Source organism: Semicossyphus pulcher, unplaced genomic scaffold (genome assembly GCF_022749685.1).
Source record: "Semicossyphus pulcher isolate SPU_LCO1_2020_fin unplaced genomic scaffold, fSemPul1.0.p SCAF_1, whole genome shotgun sequence".
Lineage (NCBI taxonomy): Eukaryota > Metazoa > Chordata > Actinopteri > Labriformes > Labridae > Semicossyphus > Semicossyphus pulcher.
The window spans coordinates 3,554,663-3,580,836 of record NW_027211603.1 but is presented as its reverse complement, the minus strand read 5'-3'; the positions used below and the strand labels follow the sequence as shown (position 1 = coordinate 3,580,836).

General features: G+C 41.6%; 1 protein-coding gene across 1 annotated transcript; it reads left to right on the top strand.

Annotated features, from left to right (window-relative positions):
• The first annotated feature begins 76 nt into the window (after positions 1 to 76).
• On the top strand, positions 77 to 22,047 carry gch1 (GTP cyclohydrolase 1). Its single transcript, XM_069657852.1, has 6 exons — positions 77 to 531; positions 10,346 to 10,455; positions 16,865 to 16,920; positions 19,377 to 19,408; positions 19,540 to 19,624; positions 19,845 to 22,047. Exons 1-6 carry the CDS (start codon positions 156 to 158, stop codon positions 19,969 to 19,971), a joined length of 786 nt encoding a protein of 261 aa, XP_069513953.1. The 5' UTR covers positions 77 to 155; the 3' UTR covers positions 19,972 to 22,047.
• The last annotated feature ends 4,127 nt before the right edge of the window (positions 22,048 to 26,174 follow it).

Genomic DNA, 26,174 nt, shown 5'->3' with positions numbered 1-26,174 from the left:
AATAGAAGCCGTCCTCGGATTATCTGCTGTTATAAATGCTGCAGCTAGCGAACAAAAAGTAAAACCATCCGTTAAAGGGAATCTGTGAGGAGGAGAAACTGATCAACAAGTGCCCAGCAGACAGGAAAGAGAAGGAAAGGGTAGCAAAAGAAGTGATGGAGCACTCCAAACAGCCACAGTACACTTCAAACGAGATAAAAGACACCGGGGACAGCAGCTCCGTACCTAACGGACACTTTGACGGGCTGGTGAAGAGGCCGGCCGGCACCGTGCGCACACCCGTCCCCCAGCCTCCGGCCGCGGAGTGCGTCTCGCACCGACCGGTCAACGCGGTGATGGAGAGCTGGAGAGAGGAGCGCACCAGGAGCGTGGAAGACAACGAGATGAGCCTGCCGTCCCTGGCTGCTGCTTATACCACCATCCTGCGGGGGCTCGGGGAGGACCCGCAGCGGCAGGGACTCCTCAAGACCCCCTGGCGAGCAGCCACCGCCATGCAGTTCTTCACCAAGGGCTACCAGGAGAAAATCATCGGTGAGTTTCTAAATCCACAAAGCCGCTCAGAGGCGCTAGGGAATTGTGCTGCGGTTCAACAGGTGTCAGGACCGCAAGCAAACGCATCACCTTTTAGTCAGATTTTAGGGTGGATTATATGAAATTAAGACTTAAACTGATCAGAGATAAGTGTTAATAATCTAAAAAGTACATTTAAACATTTGCTGACGCAGTCTCACGGAGTATTTCCCTTGTTTTTCCTTTAAGGGAGAAATAAGGTGCTTTTTTTCTCCGCTATTCATTTGGTACTATCAGTTTCTTTATGACTGCTGAGGGGCACGTCTTTATTCTTGAACAAAAGCAAAAATGAAAGCAAATTAAAGTTCTACATTTCAGATTTTAGATAAGTAAAATGAAACCAAGAAGATGTAAAAATAGGGAGATAAACATTTATGTATATATATATATATATATATATATATATTGTATTACTTGTACAAAAGCAGTTGATGTTAATTTTGAACCGTTTTGAGGCAGCTGATTATTTTCTCCATCACTCGATTGATTGATTGATTGTAACAATACTGAAAATGAGATGTTGCTGTCAGAGGGTTAATTCAAACTGTTTTATACATGAAAATGACCCATTCCTTGTTGCTAACTTTCAATCATGACATGTCTCATGATTAGATGAGATGCTGTTAATGATTCAGTCAGAGGTTGAAATATAATCCTGTTTAACATTTAAACACAAGTCATAAACCTTAATATAGAGATGAACAGATAAGGTCAGAGGATGTCATGGTTTGAGGTATTTGTTCTTAAAGCTCCTGTGAGGAGGAATTTTTTGGTGGTTATAAAACAGACTGAAATTAATTCTGATGACTCTATAAGACCTGCAAAAGCAAACCAGACCATCAGCGACAAGATTGATTGTTTCTATATAGTTCTTTTTAATGCCTGAAACTGCTGGCGGGGGGGTAGGTGTCACGAAGCGGTTGACTGCATGCTGGCTTTGTTTATATTTTCCAGAAATGTAAAGTGAGTGATACATATGACAAGTGAATTTGAACTCTGTGATCTTTTTTTCTCCTTAACTTTTATTATCATTAAAACACGAAGAGAAGTCTGGTAGTTTGTTTATTTTTCTGTTTTGTTTGTGAACTTTACAAAATTGGTGTTTTAATTTTTAACTGTTTTTCGTTTAAAACAAGCTATTTGTAGACATCACCCTCAGATCTAGACATTTGAGACACTTTCAGACGTTTAAAAGGCTAATATAATTAGAATCTGATGAATAAATAGTGCTAGGTAATGAAAATAATCTAAATAATTAAGAACCTCCTTCAAGAGATAATCATTAGTTGCAGCCCTAAACTTGTGCATCATTTTATCAGCGACTTCAGATGTTATCAGACCATAAAACGTCCTGTTATCAGTTGTTATCACGACCAATACTATGCTTCAGACGGGGCCAAATGAAGCTTTACAACTTGTGTGTTTGACCCATTGATCCACTGCAATCCACCTGCTACGTTCTCGCTCTTGTCTTGCTCCTGTCACAATGACCAGGTGTCATGAGCGTAAAACACTCGAATTGACAGATTATATTCACATTTCTCCAGTGTCCTGCCGGACTTGGGTTAATGCTTTAGCTGCTTCAGCTCTCTTATTTGAAGAAAAACTCGAAACATTCAAAGTATGTGTCTGATGGTTTGTTTTTTTACTGGTGATTGTGTAGAAGAAGTGGACGTTGCCCATTGGTGTCCTTCTCAAGGCCTGGTGTTTGGCATTGTGGATGTGGCCATATTGTCTTTTGAGAGCTAGAGGGAACTTTATTAGGGCCAGATGCTGGAGGACTGAGGGGTTAGCAAAAATTAGCGCTAGCCTGGTTAGCAAGATGTATCCATTATTGAAGATAAGTGTGATTAATTTGGTTGTTACTTTTGGCACTTACACCTAAATGCTGAACAAGACATTTTTCTGCTGCTCTGGTCGCGATTTTTCAGTCTCAGGTAGCTACACACCCCTCTCGATCTTGTATATATCTATTTTTTTAAGATTATATTTAGCCCTTTTTGCCTTTATTGACGGTAGATAAAGTCTGAAATGTGGGGAGAGAGAGTGGGAATGAATTGCATCGAGGGGCCGAGGGTCGGAGTCCAACCCAGCGCTGCTGCATTGAGGACTGTGCTGAGCTAAACCTGCACCCCACTTTACCGTCTATTTGACTCTAAATGGGACCATAGCTTACAAAATGGTCATCATGTTGAACTGAAGAAGACTTGAAACTAAAGATTGAGACCATAAAAAGTTTACTGAGGTAATGAATCCGGTCAGAAGACAAATTGAACCAGTGGAGTCGCCCGCTGCTGGCCGTTAGAAAGGAGGCAGGTTCATGCCTTCACGTCTTACAGACAGTCTTTGGTTTTCATGTGTTTAGACTATTTCAGTTTTGATGATTTGATCTTGCAAGGCTTGTATCTGTGAAACACATTTTAATAGAATCTTTTCTTTAGTAAACTAAGCTCATTGAGACGTGGATTCTCATTATTAATAGAGATCTAGTCAAGACACAATGAGGCCGGAGAAACTGATATTAAACCAAGAGAGAAAACCTGTCCTTGATTTGCATATCATATTTATAGTCTGTCCTCTTTGCAATAGTCGATCCGGTGAAACCAGTCCGGCCTGCTGCTCCGGAATCGTTTCAGAAGCCGGTTTGCTGAGTCATGATCCGGTCGGGGTTAGGGGGGTTAAAGCACCAGGAAAGGGGGATGATATGCGGCGTTGGGTCCACATTGGCCAGCTTCTCCACGCTACGGCACGTTGGAGTGGCTGGAATCGGGGATCTGCCCCCTCGTTTCCATCCCAGCCTCCATCTGGAGCCAGTTTGTCTGTTTGTGGGGGTCGTTATGTGACGCTGTAATTGTGAAGGAAAGAATGCAGAGCGAGAGAAAACGTGAGGGCGCCATGTGAAAGAGGTGAAGAGGATTCATGCCTGGTCCTGAGACAACACAGGTACGATCACATAACCTCCTCTTACATCTGAGCAAGAGGAGGGTGGTGCTGTGAGATAGTGATGACACACATGTGTGTTGTTGTTCAGGCGCCGTGGTCCGTCTGTGTGCTGATTGGCTGTTTCCGGAGACTCCCCTTTGAACACATAAACACGTGTTTTAGTTTTCAGACTGCTGCATGTTTGTGGAGAGTTACAACATCTTTTTACTGAGTTTCACACTGTTTGATCACTGTGATTGAACGTGTGTGTGTGTGTGTGTGTGCGGGTCATGGGTTCAGCTTTCATCACAACATGAGCTAGAAATCCTCTTGTTGTCGAGCACATGACCAACACAACTGTAATGAGGAAGAGTTATGTCGAGATTAAGCAGGAATTTTGAGCTTGTGATGTCACAGGAGCCAGATTACAGAAATTTACTGCACATGGTTTCGGTGTTAATTAACAAACTAATAATCTGAATTAGGCTTACAATTTCTTTTAATGTATTTCTTGATTAATCATTCAGTCCATAATTATCGGAAAATAGTGAATAATGCTGATAATAATTCCCCAGAGTACAAGACACAGATACAAACAAAGAAAAGCTGCAAATCTTTGTAGTTTAGAAGCTTGAAAGTCTAAATATTTTATAATTTCTGTCACATTCACATTTACAGAGATTCATTGTCAGTTAATGGACTGATGGGTTAAGTGACAAATTGTCACATTTTCACATTTAACTTTTTTTCCTGTCCTGAAAAAATGGTCCTGATTTGTGTTTTATGACTTCAACATATATATGTATTAAATCCTTATTATTTACTGTTGCTGTGATTATTATTGCACACTAGTCTTTTCCTTTAGATTAGGGATGCACGATATTATCGGCACGTTGTCGGTATCGGCGGATATTGGCGCAGCTTGATGACCTCACGTGTGTCTACCTGCAGCATGAGAGAGTTAGAAGCCAAAATGTCCGTGGTGTGGAAGTTTTTCAAAGTGTCTGAAATAGATAGCAAAGCTGCTCTTTGCAATGACTGCTCAGCTTCAGTGATGCGAGGAGGAGCCAAGGCAAAGTCTTTCAACACTACAAACCTGATTAACCATCTCAAGACCTGTCACCCCGACCGCTGTAACACATGTGATAAGAGTATCACCATTATACTGTACGCTAATTCCAATACAGAAGAGAGTTGATGATCTCTGCAATTAGGTGTGCGGGAAAAAAATATCGGTATAGGTAATCGGCTAAATGAGTTGTAAAATATCGGCATATCAGATATCGGCAAAAAATCCAATAACGTGCATCCCTACTTTAGATGCCCCTCTTGCATTTCACTGCACATAAACATAAACACTGTGAGTGTGTCACAAATAAATCCTTCAATCTTTAAATTAAAACACAGGTGTAAATCTTTACATTTATTACACCTGAAACCCTTTTTTAGGGTCAATTTTGCTTAAAAGTTTAACTGATAAAGAGCAGCAATAATGAGTCAATAATTAGATTGTAATGAACTGATTTTGGCTATAAAGCTTACATTTATTTGGCTACACGGACACTCAAAATCTTAACACGACATTCACACATTCATTCTCAAAGGAATGGAGTGCCATGCACGGCCTCGTGAAACTGTACATTTAAACCCAGTCACACAGCCTTCATCGCCGCCTCTCCGTGCATACATTGCTCATGTGCTCAAATCTGTCTGATCTACACTCAGTCTGCAGTCAGTGGAGCTTTGAAGGATTATTAGGGTTTATCACCACTTAGATATTATTTTCATTAGCTCGAGCGCGGCTCTGAGGACACAACCTTAGTGTGCATGTTGGGTTTTGATCCACAGCTCTGCAAAATGTAGAGATGAATCAACATTAGAACTCATTCACAAGATGTAAGCATGCTAACATGCTAAACTAAGATGGCAACAGTATTAAAAAAATGTGTACAAGCATGCTAACGTAAAAATGTACATTTCTCTTCTTCAGTTTAACGGTCTTTGTAGTGTAAGCTGTAGTTGGTAGTGGAGGGATGGGCAGTTTGTTCATTCCTGGTGGTTGTCTTTAAGCCTTCGTGGACACGAACCGGCTGACGCTGCGCACACTGAAGAAATTGAGCTCGACCGTGTGAGCATGCGCGGAGGAGTGATGCTGCGCAGCATGCGATTGACAGCAGCCTGAGAGCCTGCTCGACTCTGATTGGCTGTTGTGGTTCGGGAGCGTTGGATTCTTGCAAATGCCAATCGGAGCAGGAGCCAGAGGAACAGATTATCTCTCATGTACAACTGCATGTTTAAAGTGACAGTTTGAGCAAGTATGACAAAAAGTCAGTTTTAATAAAGCTACCTACTAAAGCTTTAATTAAATGAAGCTAAAATATGATGTATATTTCTTAGACATGATTTGCAGCATGATTCATAAATATATGCCCAGGGTTATTACAATGCACAGGAAATGTGTGTGTGTGTGTACTGTCACACAAACACACACATCTGGCTGTCGGAACATTACATAAAGACCTCGTTTACTAAGGCTTATGAGAGGCTGATGATAAGTGACACATGTAATTACCTGATGCGCGCCTCCTGTTTCTGTCACCCGGAGCGTCTGAACCGGCAGTCCTCACCAGCTGCCCTTTATTTACTTCAGGTTGACTTGACGTATTTTTCCTGTAACTGAAGCTGTGGGGGGGAGGGGCTCACTGTTACACTCACTGGGTCTCATTCATGAAACGTTAGTAAATGTGTGCGTAGATTTGCACATAAAAGCCTACGCTACTAAAAACCTACTCCGGATATAGAACACCGCGGGAAACTCAGATCTGATCGTAAACACGTGCGTATGATTATGAATGCCAATCCATCGTGACAAGTGACAGCGCGCTCCCGGTAATCAGCTATTAGCATAAATCCACGCCCATGAATTGCCAATGACCACCATATAAGGAGGTGTAGATGCATCCAGTTGACCTGTCAGTCATGGCGCAAACAAAGAAAGAGAGAGAAAGAAAAAAGAATTTTTACAAAGCGGAGATAGAGATCATTTTGGGTGAAGTGGAGTTAAGAAAACACATTTTATTTTCATCTGTTAGCAGTGGTGTGACAGGGACAGGCAGAGCGAAGGCCTGGAGGGAGGTGACAGATGCCGTTAATGTTGTCTCTGTAGTCCAAAGAACCGTGTCCGAGGTGAAGCGTAAATGGTTTGACATGAAACTGGAGGCAAAGAAACGCATAAGCGCCCACAAAAAAAATACATCAGCCACAGGAGGAGGAGGCTCACAGTCACATCGCTGGCATAATTTGGGAGACCTCTCTGTCAGGAATTATACCTGACGGAGACAGCGACATGCCTCCGCTGGAGTCAACATCAAACCCAGATGGTAAGGTGATAAGTGTTGTATCATAATACATTAAACCATCACTGATAGCTTAGTGGTCAGTGTAGTTTAACCTAGGTCGTACAGTCCCACCAAACAAACAGAAGATTCATTTGTGGGGTTTTCTCTCCGGATTGAATGAAGTGGAAACGGGAAACCAGAAATGTTATATTGTGCATAATGGATCAAATCTAAATCAGTGATGGCTGTCGAGTGTGGAGCTATTTAACATTTATTTTAACAAAGGATACGGATAACATATAGCTCACAGCAGTTTTTTATGCATCGTCTTCAAATGATTTGAATCTTAATAGCCTAAAGCTCTGTTTTATACAGCTCCAAATAAGTCCGTCTGCAGCCAACGTAAATTAAACATTTTTCAAATCAGATTTATTAAAGGTTTCTTTCAAATTATCAAAGAGCCACAAAAAAAAAAAAAAAAAATCAAACGTGTTGTCTCAAATAATTTTCTAAATGTGTTATATTTTAATCGTTTCTCATGTTTAGGCTATATTACGTGTTTCAAAGGCATCTGCGTATTGTGTACATAACAGAGCGCAATATGAATTAAAATTGTAATTTCCAATAGTGACCGGCATTATTTATGTGCATTCTTAAATTTACACAAGCACTACGTGTGGTAAGCAGCATGTGTGGATTTTGTTAGAAGCTACGAAAAGATCGGAGCTACTAAAATATTGATGAATGCGGAGATGCACGTAAATTTCCGTCTGCTCACGTTTCATGAATGAGACCCACTGTCCTTAAAGTGTTTTACATCATCTTGGTTCTTATTTATGTTTCTGACGTTTCTGGTGAGAGAACAAGCGGCAACCCCCTTTGTTGACAAATGAAGCCAATGCAGAAGAGCAAAAACCTGCAGTTCCTCGAGTGTCCACTTGAGGCTGGCTCCAAAAGTGAGTCAATCCCCATAGAGCCCCATGTTAAAATGTCCAACTTGACAGCAGAAGTAAACAGGTTTACAGCCCGGTACAACAAACAGTTTAGGTCTGTGTAGCTCGTTTCTCTCTTCATGACACCTGTACGGGCGTTAATGCTTATATACCTCACCGGTTTGAATTATATTAAGCCTTAAATAAGGGCTGCGGGGTCACTTGAGTGACAGGTGGACACAGTCACTCAACTTTACTTCACCGTGTTTGTGTTGTCGGGTTGTCAAATTTCAGACAAATTTGCTGTGTGATTTATCTGGCTATGCAAGAAGCCTGTGCTCCAGTCTTTCACTGACTTAGATTCTAGTATTATTGTATTTTTAGCACTAAGTAGCAGGTATTAAACTCTGGCCATACCTGGCTTGTTACCTCGTCCATTGTTAATCATACATTTATTTGTCGGCCAGCGCGGGAGTCAGGAGTTGTTGACTTTTCCCTGGAGAGATTACAGCGATGAGAAGACCGGTTATGTTAAGTTTCCCGGTACATGTTGTTTACCTGCTGCTCTCTGACCGAACGAGCGAACGTCGAGTCTGCTACTTCTTTAGTCTAATAAGTGAACAGCTGTGCTCAGTCACCACAAAGAGAATCTCCTCTGTGGGAAACAGGAGGTTTAACTAGTTCATTCACCAGCTCATGGATCGGACACAGACACACACTGTTTAGCTTTGATAGACTTTAGAATTGAACAACCCCTCGCTCTTCTCCAGCAACAAATCCCAAACTCGAGGCTTCATTTACGCACGTCTAGAAACCAATGGGTGACGTCACGGTGGCTACGTCCATTATTGATACCGTCTCTGGGAAGAATATCAGGTTACAGATGTTATTTCTCCTGGTGCGATCTCTTTCTCTTTTTCTAGCTCTCGATTGTTTTTGCGCTTGTAAATGAAGTTTCCTTTTCTAATGCAAATAAGATTGTTTTCTGATTAGTCCAACCTCCGAAACCTGCATAACAAACACCTGAAACCCTGGATATGCCAAACATCCAGGTAACGAGAATGTGATTAAATATGTTTAATTTTTCATTTTCATTTTTATTTTATTATCTTTTCTATATATAATGAACCTAAATGACATTTATAAAGCCAAGGCTTTTAAGTGAAGCTGATGTGTGAATGCGGCAGGAAAAGTCCGGATCATTCACCGTGGATGGGGTGATGACATCGTTCATGTGGAGCTTTGTTTCTCGTCTTTAACCCAGAAACAGCCATTAGTGAAGACTCCTCCGCCTCCTCCTCCTGCACGCTCTTCCCAGGTGCATGAAGCGTGTGACCATGACGTGATAGTTCAAAGGCTAATGTTAGCTGTTCACTTCCTGGTTTTATTTAAAAATGGTCTTCATTTGTGAAGATTATGTTCCTGAACAAAACAAGGACGCTTCACAAACTTTGACGTTAGCATTTAGCTCAAAGTGCCACCGTGTCTGCAGCGTCATGAAACTGTTAGCATGGCTGCTATTTCACAACAAAATCAGACATTTGATGTCACGTACGCAGTGCATTGCTACTGACGAGCTTAAATTGAGGCATGAGTGAGTGTGCTGCAACGAGGACATAGCTTACAATTATTGTTTGAAGGGTAAACAACAGGTGTTTTTCCTGTGATTAGCAACACGACAGACAAGAACAACAGTACATTTAAAAGTAAAGTTAAATGAATACTGAAAAGTCTCTTTAACCTGAGGCATCAGCTGTCATGACTAAGGTTGCTGCAGCATGGTTTCTCCACCTGTGTCATGATCGCACAAACAAAAAATAATGTTGTGTTGATCTTCCCAACCTGCTGCAAGCAAACCTACCTGCCACCTGGTTTAAACACACACAGAAAGAAGCAACAAGTCTGTTTCCCGTAGATTCAGTGACCCCCGCCCGTCCTCGTCCCTTCTCCCTTTAACAGATAGCCAGTCAGGAAATTAAAAAGTGCAGCGGTGAGCGAGAGGCGTCTGCGTCGTCGCAAACAGATAAAGCGGTTTATTGAACCCCCGGCAACTGAAAAATGCAATAAAGCAACAACAGGAAGCGGAGTATGGAAGCAGAGCTATAATTAGACGGTGATGTTTGCCTGAAAGAAACACAGAAAGTCAACGATAAAGAGGGACAGACAGCTGAGCGATGGAGGTGAGCAGGTGCTTTCCATCTGTCTGTCTGCAGAGGGACAGGAAGTGATGTAGGAAGGTTTTTATACACTTTAAAAATCCTGATCAGTAAATCCTGATTAGGATAAACTCAATATTTATTTAAGTGGCTTTATTGTAAATAAACAACATTTAAAATTTGAACTGGATTACAAACCCTGGATAATCTGGATAATCTGTAAACCTGGATAATGTTGTGGTGCACTACAGCCATTATTGTGACTGCAATTCGACATAATAAGATAGAAATCTACAATAAAATACGTCGTTTTAAAGATGCTGCACAGTGTTTAAACTAAAGACGATGGATGGCCAAGTTTATAAATCTGTTAATGTAAAGAGAATCATGTTTAAAAAGCGAACTTTCCAACATTTCTTTCTTGCAGACGTTATGAACGACGCCATCTTTGACGAGGACCACGACGAGATGGTGATCGTCAAAGACATCGACATGTTCTCCATGTGTGAGCATCACCTGGTGCCCATCTTCGGCAGGGTGAGGAAACACACACACACACACACACACACACACACATATAAAGATAGCAGGATAAAACAGAAGACGGTCTCAGTCAAAGGGAAAAGAGGGAAAACGGGGAGAACACATGTTTCTTGAAGGCTGAGTTACTGGAACATGAAGATAGAATCAGCAGACGTGTTCAGTGCAGTGGTTCCAGTCAAAGGCTAACAGGGCGAGGTTGTTAAATGGCAGCAGAGAGTCTAGAAACATATGTGGAGAGTAACTCTGTCAGCACAGACACAGCTCCTCCTCTTTGGTACAAATATCTGTTTTTTTTTCCTCGACGAGGGCAGAGTGAGGGGATGAGGTCGGAGTAAAACCAGCGGTCGAATCTTAAAGGGAATTTTTGGCATATTAAATGTGGATGCTAAAAGCAGTCTAATACCTTTAAGTCCATGGTGCGTGCTGTACTGACTGTTGAGCCATGCTAGCTGTGCCTACATATACCAGGATGCCTCTCCCTCGCTCTGCCGCTTTCTTCTGCAGAATACATGTGATTACAGCTTAATATCCAAGTCAGCCAAAATGCTGTAAAATATATCTTAAATAAAATCTCATATTCACTCATATTTTGGGATGCAACTTTTGCTGTTCTTAGTGTAGTTTTGTATCAGGTTTGTGTTTAAAAAAAACGAGGAGGTAGAGACAAGAGATCGGTGCTAGACGAGCTAGGGCTGGTGCCAGAAGAACAGATTTGGCACACTGTTTACCTAACCTGTATGGATGAAATGAAGCTTAAAGAGCAGCTCGAGTCGCGTTTAAAGACGTATAAAATGCTCTGCTTGAAATAAAAAATTGTGAATGATATGTCTCTGCCTGTAAATAGAGATTTCTCCTTTCATAAACTTGCAGCCGAAAACAAAACACGTCTCTTGTTGAAACTTAGTTAGCTTGAAATGTAGTAGTTAGTAGTAGTAACGTTAACATTAACGTTAAAATTACGATAATGGTTACAGCTGCTCGCGCGTCGCTGAAGTGGTTGCCATAGGTTACACATAATGATACGCATAGCATCACCCCGTCCATTAACGGGATTGGCTCCTTAGGTTTGTGACGTCTCAAACCTGCCAATCTGAAAACGTGTTGTTCAGCCTGTCCTTGGTACACTGCAGTGTAAAAGCAGACAGGCCCAGCCATGGAGATGACTGCTTACGTTGTCCCTGATATGTCTTGTAGCACGTGAAGAACACCACATGGAGATGTTTACAAGGTTAAACACTTGATGTTCACTGAAGGGGGTCTTTAAAAATAGGCAACATTTCCCCTTTAAAAGCAGGACAATGTTGCAGAAGAATTTACACAAAGTGAGTTTTAAGAGGAGATTTAAAAGATGTCACTGATGTTGCGAGCCTTATCTCTTCAGGCAAGTTCTTCCAAAGCCGAGGGGCCCTGATGGCAAAGGCACGATCACCTTTGGTTTTAACCCTCGACTTTGGAACGACCAGAAGGCCCCCACCTGAGGATCTTAGGCTGCGGGCTGGCTCATATAACAGCTCTGTAATGTAGCTTGGAGCCAGACCCAAGCGTGCTTTCAAAGTGATCAGTAAAATCCTAAAGTCAATTCAAAAAGTAACTGGAAGCCAATGTAGAGAAGCCAGGACGGGGGTGATGTGATGTTGTCTCTTTAAACCAGTAAGAAGCCGAGCTGCTGCGTTCTAGGCTCCTATGGTCCCCAGGTGTCAGTGGAAGGTGTATCTGTGTGTCGTCTGCATAGCAATGAAAGGAGACATTGTGGCGCTGGATTTTTTGGCCAAGTTAAAGCATATAGATTGAAAATAAATTGGACCTAAAACTGAACCTTGGGGTACACCACAGATAATTTTAGTGGTAGAGGAGGAGTGGTAACCTATGGTGACCGCAAAGGTTCGTTCTAAAAGGTAAGAATAAAACCACCTAAGTGCAGTGTCCCTGATTCCAACCCAATTTTTAAGGCGATCAAGTAAAATGGCACGATCCACTGGGGTGATGTGATGTCGTCTGTTTAAACCAGTAAGAAGTCTAGCTGCTGCTGGATGGATTATTTTTTAAAGGTCCGGTTGGGTAATTATTTTAATCTTTAGTTTTTGAGATGGTGCGTAACTGGTGGAAGCAGGATTGTACAATTATCTTTGTGTGTTTGTCGAAGGTAAGGTCACAGTCGAATATTACACCAAGGTTTCTGCCAGTAGGTTTTACACTAGAAGACACGACACCAAGGCCGCCATCGATATGGAGGGTGGAGTTATGTGGATTGATTGATGAGTGTGTTTTTGGAAATGAATGTTGACATGTTTTATATGTCAGGTAATGAGTTGGAATAAAGTTGACTAAATCTGTCAACACACCTGATGTTAACTATAGTCAGAATTTATTGATGATTTTATTTATTTTTTACTAAAAGACAAGTTAAAAGTTTCTGTAAATGAGGTGTTATTGGCCTTAAATTCCAAATGGAATAAAGAAATGGTGTTAATGTGTTTGAATGAAGTTGTTATTAAAGATGTTACACAGATTTGGGTGACGTATCCACTTTATATTCTTTAAATAACAGTCAAACCAGACGGGGTCCATTTTGACACCAGAAGACAGCAGGTGTGATTATGTGCTGGCATTAAAAAAATTCAAATGATTTAAAAACAGCATCCTCACTAAACTTTGACGTATACCACTCTGTGATGAGTCAAATTGTCAAAATAATTCATTGTTTCATTTTATTTTAACTCAAAAACAGGGTATACTTTTTTATAAAAAGGTATATTGGCCCTAAATCCCAAAACAAAGGGAACATTTTGTGGTAATGGGTCGGACTGAAGTAAGACTAAAGGTGTAACACAGAATTGATTGACAATTTATTTACTATATGCTTTAAATAAAACCAGGCGGGGTCATTTTTGACCCCAGAGGACAAAAGGTGTGTGGCAATCGGGAGCACATTACGAGGGTTAAATGAACTTTACTCGAAGCTACGCTACCGGTCTAAAGTTTCAGATTTACACGTCAAATTTTGACTGGTAGTGTACATAAGAGCACAAAGTAAATATACACTCTTTAGTTGCAGCAGAGTCACTGTTTTTTAAGTATTCTTTGAAGAAGCTGCAAATATTGACTGTTCAATCCATAAACATGTTAACAGATGAGTATCTGAGAAACCATTCCTCTCTGTGACGTCTCCGTGGAGGCCGCTGGTCTGAGCAGCAGAGACAGAGAACATAAGAAACAATCAGATTAGCTGAGATCTGTTTATCCTGCCTTTCTCCTCTTTTTTTTAAGCCCTCTTCCTGCTCCTTTGACATCATTACTCTCCTCCGAAACCTGATTGGCCTCTTCCCTCATTCGGAGTTGTCCTCCTCTGCTTCCTCTTATCCCTCCATCTTCGCCTGCAGGTGCACGTCGTTTAAGACAATAGAGGCTGGCAGCTGATGCTTTTCCACCGCTGTAAATGGGCTCTGATGACAGCAGTGAATCACACCAACACTTAGCACACCTCCTGTGTTTGTGTGTGTGTGTGTGTGTGTGTGTGTGCGGTGTCCATCAGGTGGCTGTTTGTGTCCCTAAACCTCCTCCCTCCCCCCATCAGCAGTGTCGCCTCTTATCCAGCGTCTCTCATCTGTCTGTCTGTCTGTCTGCTGTGTGTCAGTGACTCACCACACAAAGAGAGAACGCCTCCTCCTCCTCCTCCTCCTCCTCTCTTGTTGGTCAGATAGCGTAAAGAGCTGTTTGTTGCAGGCTGTAACAACTGTTAGAGGTTACATTTTGTCTTTATTTTTGTAGGAGAGGAGGTGGAGACACATCGACCGTGTCGCCGCTGGTCTCCACCAGTCCCTGAGAAAAACTTCTCTTTAGCTGCTGAATGTTTCACCTTCTTCCCAGCTTGTCACGGTCTTGTCTCCTGCAGGGCATTCAGCATACAGTTGGTCTTTCGCAGCTTGTTTGCTGAAAACAGGTTGATGAAAGCTCGGAGACTGAACTAAACATTGAACGTGCTGTAAAGCCAGCGCTCTGCAGGATATAGATAAGATACACCTTTATTGATCCGACATCGGGGACATTTTGGGTGTTCAACAGCAGCAAAGAAGCAGCAAAAAAACCCCCACAAATAATCAGATGGTTAAAAGACAGTTACAAAGATTGATTGCAGCTGTTGCATATGTAGTGTTGCACATATCAGGCTTGATTGAAGAGTCTAACTGCGGCAGGAAGGAAGGAGATGCCATGCACTCTCCATAAGAGATGATAGCTTTGCCTTCATCCTCCTGCCTCCCATCACCTCCACAGGGTCCCAGAACAGAGCTGGCCTTCTTCACCAGTTTAAGTCTCTTCCTGTCTGCAGCCGTGATGCTGCTGCTCCAGCAGACCACTCCATGAAGGATGGCCGATGCCACCACAGAGTCATTAAAGAGATGGAATCTGCTCTGGCCTTTCTTGTGTCGTGCGCTGATTTTATCTGCACAGTCCAGTTTATCATACAAAAGCTGCTTTAACCTTCATGACTCTATGTTCTTCATAGTACGTCGCTCCATCGTCACTCCCTGCGTGTGCCTGTAAATACGAATCTTGCGAGCAGATAGGAGTCGGAGCAGCGTCACGGTCGGCCTGTTTGATGTCGATATGTCAGCCTGCTGCAGCTCAGAGGGAGGGACGGGCAGAAAAAGGAGGAAAATAGATCTTTGCACGCTTGTTGCCGCTGCCCTTTCTCTCGTCTTGTCAACAAATTGCGTCTGACATTTGAGTGGTGTGCACGAGTGCGTGTGTGTGTGTGTGTTTGTGGGGTGTGTAAAAGCCTCCAGGCAGTGATTCTCCAGCTGATGGTCTCCGTCTCTTCCTCCTCATCCACCTGCTCTGCTCTCGTTTCAGCTCCTTCTTGGTTTGTTTCCGCCCGATGGTCGGATTGAAACTGATGTGTGTGGTCGTTAATGCACCGCAGAGATTATTTAACACATCAAGAGCTAATAAATTAATTTTTTTTCAGTAAAAACATTTGCACCTTCAGAAAACCACTAGATGAATTCTAGTGGATTTGCCCTAAAATGAAAAAAACTGGTTCTGTTGAGACATAAGCTGCTTCACAAATGTTTATAATTATTAAAAACAAGTGTCCATATTTCTCTCATAGTTTCAAGAATAAGTCAAATATAGCTACCTAAAAAAGGTGACCATATCCATACATATACTGTATACCATGGGTTAGTTAGTGTCCTTTTTAATAGCTGTCCATTGTCAGGAATTAATGGACACCCTGCAGCCAATCAGAATGGAGTATTCCCCCTGATCATGATATAAATTAGACAGTTCTGGCCTTCACGTCGTGTTTATAAACACCACCTCGCTGGATATAACCCCGTACATAATTGTGTTCTTTTGGAGTGTTTGTTTTGCACCTGGACTTTTGTTAATTATCATAAATATAAAAGAGGAAAACGGGCCTTATTTCATGTTCTGCTTTTCTGCAAGGATTCATTTAATGTTGGTACATTTAACACATTTTTAAACTCAGGACAGGCAGTTTTATTTCAAGCCAGGTCATCCTTGCTAGCTTGTTTTTTAACACTAGCCATGTCCCTTATTCGTGAACATATTTCGCAGCATTTATCGTCACTTTCCTGCAGGGCTCTCTCTTTTCTTATTCACTGCTCGGGCACGTGCACTACGCACACTCGGTGAACATCGTGCATCGTGTTTGATGACAGGTCGAACTCATATCAGGTGGGCAGCAGGAAGGGGAGGTTCACATTTTACAGTTTGGATTGATGGTTGCTGTCCCACTGTTTTTGTTTTGCACTTTGTAAAACTTGTCAAACACTCTGAGCCAATATGCTTTGCAGGCGTCAATAAACTGATCCGGTCAGGGCCTTCAGGTGTTACTCTCTTGTTTTAACATCAGGCAGAGATAGATTCAGACTCGGGGCGTGGTTGTTGTACGTCAAAAGTAGATGTAAGATTTGTCGGTTGGACATGAAATACTGGGACAAAAAGTGCAAAAACAACAACAACAAAAAGACGATAATCATTCGACCACTGAAGTTTGGTATTGCTTAAAGAAAAATTGAAAACAGGCAAAATATCAGAGGAAGTGTCTGACCTGCAGTGGTCCAAATATGTGCTATTTTAAAGGTGTAGCTCCTCAGGCGTTTTAATAGTTCCTTCCTTGTTGCTATATTATTATATCTGGACTCCCTTGATGTCTTTTTGATTGAACCTTTAGAAATGTGCACTTTTATTTGCATGTTTTACAAATATCCCGTAACAACAAACAATAATGATGTAACCTGGGCAACAAAGTAGTAGATACAACGTCATCGGCTCTCTGAAACTTCTGCATCGATGGTCTGAAGATGATTTTAAATTCTTAATTATCCACCGCAGTGAAAACAGGCTGACGTAGATAAATATCTTTCCTTTCGTGCAGGTTCACATCGGTTACCTCCCCAACAAGAGAGTTCTGGGCCTCAGCAAGCTGGCAAGGTGGGTACAGTCACTCTAATTATGTTTGTGTGTGTGTTTTGTTTCAGGGTGTGTTTTTAATTAGACAACTTAAAGCGGGTGTGTTCGTGTGTGTGTTTTGTTTCAGGGTGTGTTTTTAATTAGACAACTTAAAGCGGATGTGTTTGTGTGTGTGTGTGAGAGCTGGTGTGTATTTAAGCTGATTATTAAAAGGTGTCTGATCCCGCTGACCCCAATACCTTCAGGCTTATCGCTCTAACACCTCGTACTAACCCCGGACTGGACACACACTCTCACACAGATAACAAACAGAAAATCCATTCACACCTTAAAGACAATAACAAAACTCTGTGGCTGCAAACTGTAAGGCACTAATTAAAAACCTTTAATAATCGGTTTCTGTCCTGCTCAATCAGAGAAAAAGCAAAGAAATACTTAGGACGGTAAGAGTCTCTGAGTGGAAGTGCTGCTAATCAAGCAACTCTCCTCGTTTCTGCTGAGATCTCGCAGTGTCTCTTTCTGTCATCGTAAAATGTTCTGCATGTGAATCGATCTTAATGTAGCTGTAACATGAATCAACTTCTCTTCTTTCTTTGCACGAAAGTTATTCAGAAAATCTTTTGAAATGCACTCAAAAAACTTTTACCGGAGAAGGCACTTTTTCTGTCGACACCTCACACCTCACACCTCACTCCACACACATCACACCTCACTCCTCACTCCTCACTCCAACCTTTCCTCTAAACTATTTGATCTGTCCAGTTAAACTGTTTACCTGTGTCATCGTCTCACTGCTCATCTGAGAATCTGTTTCTGGTTCTTTCACACCTGAAGTCCGTTTGTCTGATCCGAATGTGACAAAGTTGCTCTTTGCCTCGAGTTTGTGTTCAGACGGCAGCTTTTACCAGCGGACCAAAAGTGTTGATGCGCGGGGAAGCTGCTCTCTGATTGTTTAGAAATTCCACGTGGTAAAACTAAACCGAGAGAGGGAACAAGAAGAGAGAGAATCACAGACTTTAATGTTTCTTTTTTACTTTTAACCGACATTGTGTCAGAGTTTGATCTGTTCCATTCTCCTTCAGTTTTTTACTAAACCTCCGTCTGTCTCTGCAGTTGTTAACACCCATTAACAACCCGCAGTGCAGTTTTTGGTTTACTTCCTATATTAAGTCCTACTACAAGTTTGTTTATGTTGTCACCTGAATCGAACCGGACCTCAAGTCCGAGACCATGGTCCGGTGGTTTGGTCCGCACCGGACTTCAGATGCGTGTTCCCAGCTGTCCAAACAAAGTAGGTCCGGACCAAAGCTGTGAGGTCTGGATGGTAAATGGACTGTACTTATATAGTGCTTTTCTAGTCTTTGCGACCACTCAAAGCTGCTACGTAAAGTTCCCAACTTTCAATCAGTTAGGACATTCATTTGGGGCAATTTGGGGCTCAGTGTCTTGCCCAAGGACACTTCAACATGTAGCCTGAGGGAGCTGGGGATCGAACCGCCAACCTTCCGATTGAAAGACGCCTGACTCTACCACTGAGCCACAGCCGCCCCGCACCCTTAGTATCTCCACGTCATGAAGGACATCATGATCTCTTTTACATCCACCTCATTTCTTAGCAATTATTACAAAAATGACAGAAATAAAATGACAGAAAAAGCTAGAAGGACATTTCTTATGCACCTGCAGGATTTGCTGCTACAGAGACGTTGCTGTTGTGTTTTGTTTGAAGTCGCTTGCTCATGAGTTGGGTCTGGATCCGGTCCAAACTTCTTCCTTGGCTTCACCTTTTCACCAAGTTTCATTCAAATCTTTTTCCTTAATCCTGTTCACAAACAGACAAACAGAAGACACTGAAAACAAAACGCCTCCAGCTCTCTAACCGATCCGACTCTAAGCTGATATTTATATCACACCAACATAAAGCCAGTGGGTTCATTTTGTAGTCGTGGGTTTTGGGTTTGGCGGTTCGTTCAACGTAACTCAGCTGCTTTTTTATTTGTAAACGGGGAGCCAGTGAGGCATCAAATCTTTGTGCAGGGGTGCATTCAAGAGATTTTTTGTTCCACAGACGCGGTGACTTTCCTCTTAAGCCTTTGTGATTTTGATCTTGGAAACAAATCCATAACGCATGTCCAGGTTTTCTTTGTTTTAACGATGGAAAGACTTTTGTAAGGATTCATCAATCGGGGATCTTTGAAGCAGCTTTTGCTCTTTACGGCTTCCTGTCCGTCCTTTATGTGCATATAGTCCTGCCTCTACTTGCCCTGCTTGATCTTTTGACTTTTTCACGGAGGTTTGTGGGGTCAAATTTGTCGAAAGTGGTTTTGCTCACCGTGAAGAGCAACAGGTCGAAGGTGAAGACCAGGTCGATTCTACAGATGTGTTTGTTTTCCTTCTGTCCGCTCGCCACACCAGGAAAGAGTTTTAAAATGAGGTTGTTGTTTGTTGAGGTTTCTCCTCTTTTCTCTCCTCCTCAGGATCGTTGAGATCTACAGCCGTCGGCTACAAGGTACCAAGAACAATTCTGCTGTTCCGTAAACACTGATTCTCAGAGTTTTTATTTCTCTCCGGTCAGCTCGGAGATCAGAGGCGGTGTTTGCTCTGTGGTTGATGTTTGTCCATCCGTCCGTCTGTCCACAGTTCAGGAGAGGTTGACCAAACAGATCGCTGTGGCGATCACCGAGGCGCTGCAGCCCACCGGGGTCGGAGTCGTCATCGAGGCAACGTATGAACGTCCACTGAAATATCTGCTTCCTTTCCTTTACTCCTCTCCTTCACCTCCCGTCCTTTCCTTTAGTTTGACTTCCTTCATCTTCCTTCTCTCTGGAGTTTCCCTCCCTCGCCATCTTTTTTCTCAACCCTCCACCTTGTTTATCTTTTTAGTTGTCTTTCATATTAATCCCTCTCTCTCTCTTCTCCTCTCTCTCTCTTCTTCCCGTCCACAGTCACATGTGCATGGTGATGCGAGGCGTTCAGAAGATGAACAGTAAAACCGTCACCAGCACCATGTTGGGAGTTTTCAGGGAAGATCCAAAAACCCGCGACGAGTTTCTGACGCTGATCCGGAGCTGAGGAGGACCGAGCTCCTCCTCTTCCTCCTCCTGTTGCCTGACGTTACCTCCACCTGCACGGACCAGTTTGAGTGTGTGTGTCTGTGTGTTTGAGGCGTTATCTCAGTGATGTCTGGGTTAGTTTATCAGAGGACGTTTAGAGTTTATTTTTCAGAGAACGGGACTTTAACCCTTTTTTTTTTTCCTGGCGTGTTTTGTGATCATTAATCTAACATCGATCTTTGGCCTCGAAGTTCAACAGAAGGAATCGGGCCTAATAGAAACAACATCTATAAATCCTTTCATTGATAGTTGACATGATTTTTTGACAGCTTACACTTTGTGTGTGTATTTACCGGCGCAGAGCAGTCTGACTTTTTAAATAGTATTGTAAATCCAGGACTCTGAGAAAGGAGCTCATCCACGTCAAAGTTAAGAGAAAGGTCAAATAAAGTTTAAAGTAGGCGACTGCAGGACGACAAATTTGCAACATGATAAGGATGAAACGAGCTCCACATTCTGTGAGAGGTTCGAGGTGTTTTCTGAAAGTTAATGAGCTCAATCTAAATACTCCAAATAACTCCGGATGTGATGGTTTACACATAACTGATTACATGAGCACCAACTAGAACAAATAAATGAATAAATAAAGCTGATTTCGCGGCTCGATTAACAGAACATTTGTTTCTGTATGTGGAGTTATCCGATTAAAGGATAAACATTTGTTTGGTTGGCAGAAACAAAACTCACAGAGCAGCCGACCATCGACCAATCACAGAGGACATAGTGAGTTCATTCACAAAAACATGGTGTCTTCATTCGTAGTGTTTGGTGATTGGAGCAGACATATTGCAGACTGGGAGGTGATTGTTTTATTTTGCTAATTTAATGCTTATTTGAGAATTCAACTCGAACTTAAACTGTAAAATTTAATTTAAATCGAGCGCCGACAGAAACCGACACAGTTGGTCCATATTTGTTCTTGTTGCGGTGATTTTAGACGAGTATTTTTCACCACACAGAGCCGTGACTAAATCACAAGTAAATCTAAATGTTATCAGAGCCTTTTCTCATGTTGTTTGGGACAGCGGTTCAGCCTTTAGCTCCTGCAGCTACATCCAGTTTTACACTGAAAGGGTCCCAAACAGTAAATGTTAGATTCTTTGCACAGTGACATCTTGTGATTGCTGAAACTTGTATTTTAGGAATTTGCCCCCCACGCACGCACATCTGCATGATTACAGACTGTAGGTCATCTCTGTCTGTCGGATGCTGGTGGTTTGACCGACTGTAGTCTGATCTGACAGTGTCAGTAAAAGTTCCCCTCAGCAGCTCTGTGAGAAGCTCTAACAGGTAAACTAACTTTGCAAGATAATATGAGTAATGCAGAAGACTTTAGCTAGTTAACTGGCAAGTTGATTGACTTTATATTATTTATTTATTATAAACATTTATTACACAAATATTTTTGAGTTTTTGCAGACAAAACAACTTAAAAGCCGTCAGTTTAAATCTGCTTACACATCTGATCATGTTTTGTGTCTCTGTCACACCTCGGACACCTTTACTGTCACTTCCTTAAAACAGCTATTTAAATATCAATTATGATGGAGATTTTTGCCTAAAACAACCGGGGCGAAATGAGCAGAACACACCTGTAGTGACACCTGCGTTCTCATTTTAACATGTTTTATCATGGTCCTGTGTAAGGATGCGTTTGTGTGCCAAATCACCTCTCAGTTAAACCCCCGAAAAACACAAAGAAAACTGAGAAATTACTTTTTCCATGAGAGGCAAATGAGCTGTGTGTGTGTGGGTGTTGTTTAGTGACTTTATAGTATACTATAATATATAGTATATTTTAGTGTATTTCCTAGTGTAGCTTATTTTTGCATTCCAACGCATCATAAAGTCCCCAGACTGACGTTTTTAATCGTGTAAAGTGGTGACTGGGTTTGTTTGTGTGTGTGTCGGAGGGAAGTTGTTTTTGTGGCCTTGTTGAGGACGGCCTGTTCTTTGGCCCGTCAATCATTGTAACTTTATGTACTGTGTTCATTTAAGGCACTTTTTAATCAAAATAATAAATATCTATGTGACAACGATGACTCTGTGTTCACGTGTGTTTCCTTTAATAACTCCATGTATGTATGTTCATGTGAGGTCAGCATTAAAAACAGGAAGATGACCTGTTATCATCCTCACAGTCTCTCTATATTATCAGCCTTAGTGAGGTGGTTTTGTTTTAATACACATTTTACAAACTTGCAGTTTTTCTTCTTGTTCTTGCTGATTAACAAGAACCTGATACAGGTAATAATGCAGCACATTTTTAGTCTCCTGACTGAACCAGAGTTAAAATAAGATTTTTTACTTCCATCGTGGCAAAACTATCTCTGCCCGAGGTGGATACCGCACTCAGGTGTTTTCTTTAGGTAAAAGTTTTGAGCCTCTGCCACACTGATTCAAAAATTCAATTTCCACAGAGAGTCATCAATGAGTACGGATCAAAATCTCCCTGCATGATACCACCACTCAAAGCACGTTAACGTGTAATGTTCCAGCATCAATTTCATATAGCTTCTAGCTCAACGTGATACACAGACGTGTGACATGACTTGATTTAGTAGCATGTAACATGTGCGTGGAAACAAAATGCTCCACCATCTTGGTCAATAACACAAACATCTTAATGTCTCTTTACTGTTGCATCTGGTAAATGTGGAGCCAATTGTAACTACTTTATATACTGCTGGGTGTATTTGACCTTAAATAATACATCATGATTTTATATTTTGTTTTAATATTGTGAATCTGAAAAGCTGTTGTGACCAAGTCGTCTTAGCTCGAGTCCCAAGTAAGTCTCAAGTCATTTGGAAGACAGTGAATTGTATCTGTGTTATCTCGGCACAGACGCAGCCATGATGATGGTCTGCTCTGAGACCGTGTTGAGTAGTAACGAGTACGACTGATGAGGATTCTCTTTGGGGGCTTTGATGTTGCGTGTTGCCATAGCGACGAATTTGACTGACAGCCGGTCCTCCAATCACATACAGGGAGCTTTTTGAGTCGTCCGATCATGATTCCCAGACTTGACAACACTGAATTTTATCATTTTATATTTAACAGCTAACATTCAAATTTATGAACACACGTAAGTCATCCGAGTCATCATGCCTCAAGTCCAAGTCGAGTCTCAAGTCATTTATTTTTTGCCAAGTCAAGTCGCAAGTCATCAAAACAGTGAGATGAGTCCAAGTCACCAAGTGTCAAGTCCACATCTCTGTTGTACATTTTTACTCCGCTACATTTGTCTGACAGGTGAAGTTACTTTTCAGCAAACAGGTCACGAGTTAGTGTAATTATCTACTTTGTAATAACACTTTGAATTATACGACATGAACAAGGTATAAGCTAACATTCAGTAAGTGATAGTTCATAAATGCAGGGTCTTTATAAATCAGGATGTTTTGCGACAGGTGACGATGTGTCCTTTACCTGAGAAGGGGACGATGCTACCTTTGTACCTGCTGACCGAAGGCCGATACATGACCCTCCACAGCTGTGTGTAATAGGCTCATCACTCTCCTCCCTCTCTGAAAGGCTCTCTGCAAAATGTGCACAATGATGAACTTAAGTGGAAGCAGACTAAGACGAAGGGGCCCACGGCTCGTTTTAGCCCTGAGGCCAATCAGAGGGCTGATCTGGCCCTGAGCCCAGGACATGATCTGGATTTCTGACAGAGACGTGACTCAGCAGATTCGGCATGAGTTTTATAACATCACATTCATGCATTTTATTTACCGTCAACCCCACAACGTTGAAGGGGCCGGACTGCATGTTGAACTCAGTAAACTAATGTTCAAACACAACCTTGAAAATGTGTTTGTGTCTGCAGTTTGTCCCTGATGTTTGCCAGCAGTCTAACTCCAACACTTCAGATAAACATTTGTACTTATGTTACCTAAGTGGATGATATAAAGTGATGTAACCGAAACGCCTCAGGTCACGCTGTGTCGTCTTTACTGAAGTTTGAACCTGTGTAAAAGTTACAAATGATCAGCTTTAAAAGGTAAAAGCTGTCACAAGAATGAAGGGAGACACTACAAAGCAACGTTAGCACATAATGTAATGTTTTTTTTGTTTGATTTTGACAGAACCGGTTATTTTTCATCATCAAAGAAAGTGTCTATCACTTTGGCGCCCTCTAGTGGTCACTACAATTAAGACTGGCTGAAAATGGTGCTTCCTCATCATCAACACTTTCTTCTCTAATCTTTGGTTTATGGGTGAAGATGTGCCACAAAGCAGATTTTAGAGATGATTGCTGTTTTGGTTTCACAGCCATTTTCACGTTCTGCTAAAACTGTACGGGGTAACATTAGGGTCAAAAAGGTAATTAGCCAGCTAAATGATGATCAGAGATCTTTTCTAAGCTTCTGCTGGTATATTCTTCTTTTTAAACATGTGAAAATATTTTTAAGTGAAGAGAAAAAGGGGACCAATATATATGTTTGTGCACAAACTGAATCAGTGGTGAGGCCCCGCATAGACTCAGGCAGAAAACTAAATGTTACTGTGAACAGTCAAGGTGGGAAATTTCATAAGATGACACATGTAAGTATGCTTTAACATCAGAGCGCATGTGCAACTTTTCTAACACTTTCTCCACAACTATAGATATTTTCTTTAAATTCTTTACATTAACAATATTGAAGAGTTTGATGCACAGGCTTTAAGCTGCACAACAGTTGCTGCTCCTTGGCTCCATCAAGTGGTACACGTCACACTTTTCCACAAAGTTCCTGTATCTACAGAACAACCTGCACTTTTTACTCCGATCAACCAATAATAATGGAAATCCTGTGAGTAAGTGTAGCACTCATTTCATCAATTCGTCAATTTTTTTTATATAGCGACAAATCATGACCGTACTCTTTTTTATATTATTTAGAGAGAGAGCCAACATGAATCACCATGAGCAGCACTTGGCAACAGAAGCAGAAAAACGTCCTTTTAACACCTCGAGCAGAACCAGACTCATGTCGAACAGCCGTCTGCCTCGACTGGATGGGCCGAAAAAGGAGATAGAGGGAGATGCAGGATAGAGACAAACAAACAGAGCAACAGCAACAACATATGTTCTTGTTACATCAACAACAGCAGCAGATGTTAATATTTAAAGACACAAACAGTATTTATAAAGAGAAAGAGAAAAGTAACTAGAGCAGCAAAACCTGAGAGATTTGAGGAAAAAGCCCCAAGACAGTCTGCAGGATAATACTGATTCAGTTGGTGCAGGTCTAAAGGAGGGAATATTTTCCTTGAAGATTCAATCTCGAAGATCTGAGTTTCATTTTCTTCGGCGGCACCTCATGGCAATATACGGCAATTGTGGAAGTACACTTCCCGATTTAACCAGACGTCCACGGTTGGCTCCGGTTGTAACTCTTGATTTTCCTGGCTGACGGTCTCTTTCCTTTTCAGACTGTTTGCTTCATCTGAGCGTCGAGTTTGTTTATTTTTCTTTGGATTTTCACTTCTTGTTGAAGTTGTATCTGTAGTCATCCATCTTTTCTTTGTTTGTTCAGCCATAGTAGATTACTGTTTACTCGCAACACTTGCAGAGACCGGAAAAGCAGCCGCTTAGCTCCGCCTACCCTCTCTGGCAGACCAACCACTGCTGGGTGATGGAAAACACGTCACTAACTGGAGCGCTGCTTGTGATTTTTTTCTGCGAATGTTGCCACAGACACCCAGTCCATAAAAATACTATATACTGCAAATGCAAAGGCTTTCATCAGTGGGCCATAGGCTCAATTGCGACTGTGTTAACTCATTCAGCCATAGATAATCTGCTGTCATTTTCTTGATGAAATGATTGTTTGGTAAATTAGAAATGTGAAAATATGGAGAATATTACAGTCACAAAGAGCCCAAAGTGACATCTTTGCAATTCTTGTTTTGTCGACCAAACCGTCCAAACCTCTAAATTGTAACAAAAACCTTTCAGTAATTAAATAGTTAAATTTCAAACCTTCACGTTTGAGAAGCTTAAACACGAAAATATTCTTGCAGGAAAAATTAAAAAGTATAAAAAGATTATTGATGATCCACTTATTGTTTCAGCTGTACCTGAATAAAAGTAAGTTAATGGAATATTTACCTTTAACCCTGATATCTTACACAATTCTGCACCGAGTGTTGGAAGCTGTTCAAGGACGAATC